This window comes from Setaria italica, chromosome VIII (genome assembly GCF_000263155.2).
Source record: "Setaria italica strain Yugu1 chromosome VIII, Setaria_italica_v2.0, whole genome shotgun sequence".
In the NCBI taxonomy this organism is placed as follows: domain Eukaryota; kingdom Viridiplantae; phylum Streptophyta; class Magnoliopsida; order Poales; family Poaceae; genus Setaria; species Setaria italica.
In genome coordinates this window covers 7,449,461-7,452,466 of record NC_028457.1, presented here as the reverse complement: position 1 = coordinate 7,452,466, position 3,006 = coordinate 7,449,461, and the positions used below count along the sequence as shown (strand labels likewise).

The 3,006-nt window shown below is 44.7% G+C and overlaps 1 protein-coding gene across 1 annotated transcript; it reads left to right on the top strand.

Moving 5' to 3' along the window:
• The first annotated feature begins 1,149 nt into the window (after positions 1–1,149).
• Positions 1,150–1,620, top strand: LOC101755788 (cysteine proteinase inhibitor 8-like). The gene has a single exon (XM_004980236.1). The coding sequence runs from the start codon at positions 1,150–1,152 to the stop codon at positions 1,618–1,620; it is 471 nt and encodes a 156-aa protein (XP_004980293.1).
• Positions 1,621–3,006: the final 1,386 nt, after the last annotated feature.

Genomic DNA, 3,006 nt, shown 5'->3' with positions numbered 1-3,006 from the left:
TCGTCTCGCAAAGTACAACAAAAATGTGCAATTAGTAGATTGGAAAAGCTTGGGCAAAGAATAAAGGAAAAGGTACAAAATAGTAGATTGATTTTTGTCGATGGGGTTGGATATCCTCAATCGGCCGAATCCTTTATAGGGAGGGAAGGTCTTTCCCATGCAGAAGTCGAAATCCTAATATAACTCATGCTAAATTACAACTCCTACTCGGATTACACCGAGCCAGACCGGTCAAGCCGGCCTAGGCAACCGGTCTGACCGGTCTGCCCGGGTACAGATCTTGCGAAGATCGTATCTCCCTCATCCGTACTCCAAATCGGACTTTTATATATGAATCTTGATCTACTCGACGAGATCTACACAACGAGGTGCTAATTTTCCCGAGGGCATAACTCTCTCATCTGCAGTCCAAATCGGACGTTTCATATATGCATTTCGATCGTCTCGACGAGAGCTACACCATAGTGAAGTCCAATTTGCACTTTGGATACTTTCCCCAAACCGGTCTGACCGGTTCGGAGACCGGTCTAAACAGGTCTGACCAGATCTACCCAGACCTGCCACTTTTGGGCGTCAACAATAAGTATGGCACACCCTAGATAGATGCCCACTACATTCTTACATGCCACACTGAACACGACTCCAAAAAAAGTCTCTAAGACAGCGCAATCAGTGTTTTCACTAGGGGGGAAATAGAATACAATCACACATTCACACTTGGTTGCGAAAGTGGCAAAAGACCAGGTGCAATCCTTTGATTCCCAGATCAAAGCATGTTTCACGAATAGATAGATCGAGACAATGCACTCGTTGTTGACGAGTAGCATACAGATAACACGTCACTTGTTCTTTATGGGACCGCTAAAATTAGCTATTATTGTATAGAGTAGTCATCATGACACGTGCCCGTGCATTAGTGGGTGCAGACTAGGTACTGTAAGAAAAAAGTTACATTTGGTAGAAATTAATAATCCACCATTGTTTATTTACAGGTTTAGGAGCCTATTTATAGCAAGAGCTTCCTCGATCAGAAGGCAGTCCGCAGCACTAGTGCCAGCAACACATAACTAGAAAAGAGCAACGCATATACACAAAGCATCCATTGAGCCAATGGAATTCCTCACCACCAATGCGTCCTTCATCCCCGTAATGGTGGCAGCCGTGCCTCGCAGAAACCTCATCGTGGTCAGGGCAACCGCCAAACCCGCTGAGCACCACGAGCTAGCAGCCAAGCCCGACGGTGCTTATGCCGGTGGGCGGCGCCAAGCCCTGATGTTGTTAGCCGCTGGCGCTGCCTCAACAGCCGTCGTGAGCCGATCCGCGAGAGCTGATGAGCCTACAAAAATGCTCGGAGGGTGGGTGGAAATAAAAGACGTCATGAACCCATCTGTCCAGGACATGGGAAGATGGGCTGTTGCTGAGCACAACGCAAAGACAGGGGAGAAGTTGCAGTTCCGTAAGGTCGTTAGAGGCCAGCAGCAAGTCGTCGCGGGCATGAATTACATGCTCGATATCGAAACAAAGGAACCGTCACGGTTCTACGAAGCATTTGTGTTTGATCCACTGCCCAGCTCGCCCGAGAAGCGTCAGCTCAAGGACTTCAAGCCCTTGCTTGGATGATGGCAACAACCAAATTAAGGGCCATTACTCGGTCTCTTTTATGCCTCTGTATATGTGTGTGGGTGTGTTGCCACAGTCCTCCCGCGATCTACATCCTATGTGGTCTTAATTTGGTGTGCATAAATAACCAAGGAATAAATGTGGCCTGTGTTCGTTCTATTTCAAATACTATTTGTGCTTTCATGCATGCATGGCAAGGAATGCAATAAGCTAGAGTAACGCCTTAACTATTACAAACAGTAATGTAGAGACTACTGCGAGAGAGACCAAAGCCAGCTCGAACAGTGTAATAATATGTACTCCCGTCGATGGCAAAGAGATCCAGTAGATTGGCAATGAAGCAATTTCAATACGTCTGTGGTGGGAACACAGATGATTGGACTGAAGGAACTAAAAGACTGAGCTCACCCCTTTAATTTCTTTTGAGTAAATTGCACCGTACCCACTGTACGATAACTTGTATGGTTGTATCATTTTAGTCCAACAAATATCAAAACATGCGTATAGATGCACAAACTTGTCAAATTTATGCATATACGGTCACACGTACGCCACGTAAATGTACTTTGCCACTGTAGTATGTTACGTTGACACTTTTATGGATGTATCCTATCTTTGTCCCCCTTCTAATCTAAGTTCTAAACATCCTTGCGATTTTTTTTCTTTGATATCAGCGATTAAAAACACTGTAACGATGGGCAACGAACCAAGTGTATAATTTTTCTAAAAAACGTTTGATGACAAGATCACTATGGAAGTGTTGTGTCTAACTTTTGATAATCTAATGTACACTCAGTCACTCAGGAACCATAAACAGAACCATCAACATTAGAAAAGGACAAAACAAGTAAATACTACTAATAAATGAGAGAAATCCCTCGATCTCCCCCATCTCCTCTCCTCCCTCTCTCGTCTCCCTCCCTCTACAACCCCTCTGGTCCCCCTTCCACGCGCCCCTTACCAGGAGCAGTGTCAGCAGTGGCGGCAAGGCGACGAGTGGCGGCGGCGCATGGGGGCAAGGCCCGGCGCGGCGCATAGGTTAAGACACGGATGTGGTGGTGCAGGAGCAGTGTAATAATGTGTACTCCCATCGATGGCCAACAGATTCAATAGATTGGCAATGAACCAATTCCGGTATGTCTCTGGTGGGAACACACAGATGATGACTGGACTGTACAAATTAAAAGACTGAGCTCACCTCTTTAATTTTTTTAATAAAGCTATACTGAAAATTTAGAAATACTCGTGAAAATGATACAATAATTGCTATGGATGGCAGCTTCTGCTACTATAGTGATCCATGAAAAAAATTCAGAAATTAATTAATATGTTCTTTAAAAAATTATTACAGACAATGAAAGTTTTAAACGCCAAATGTGGACACTG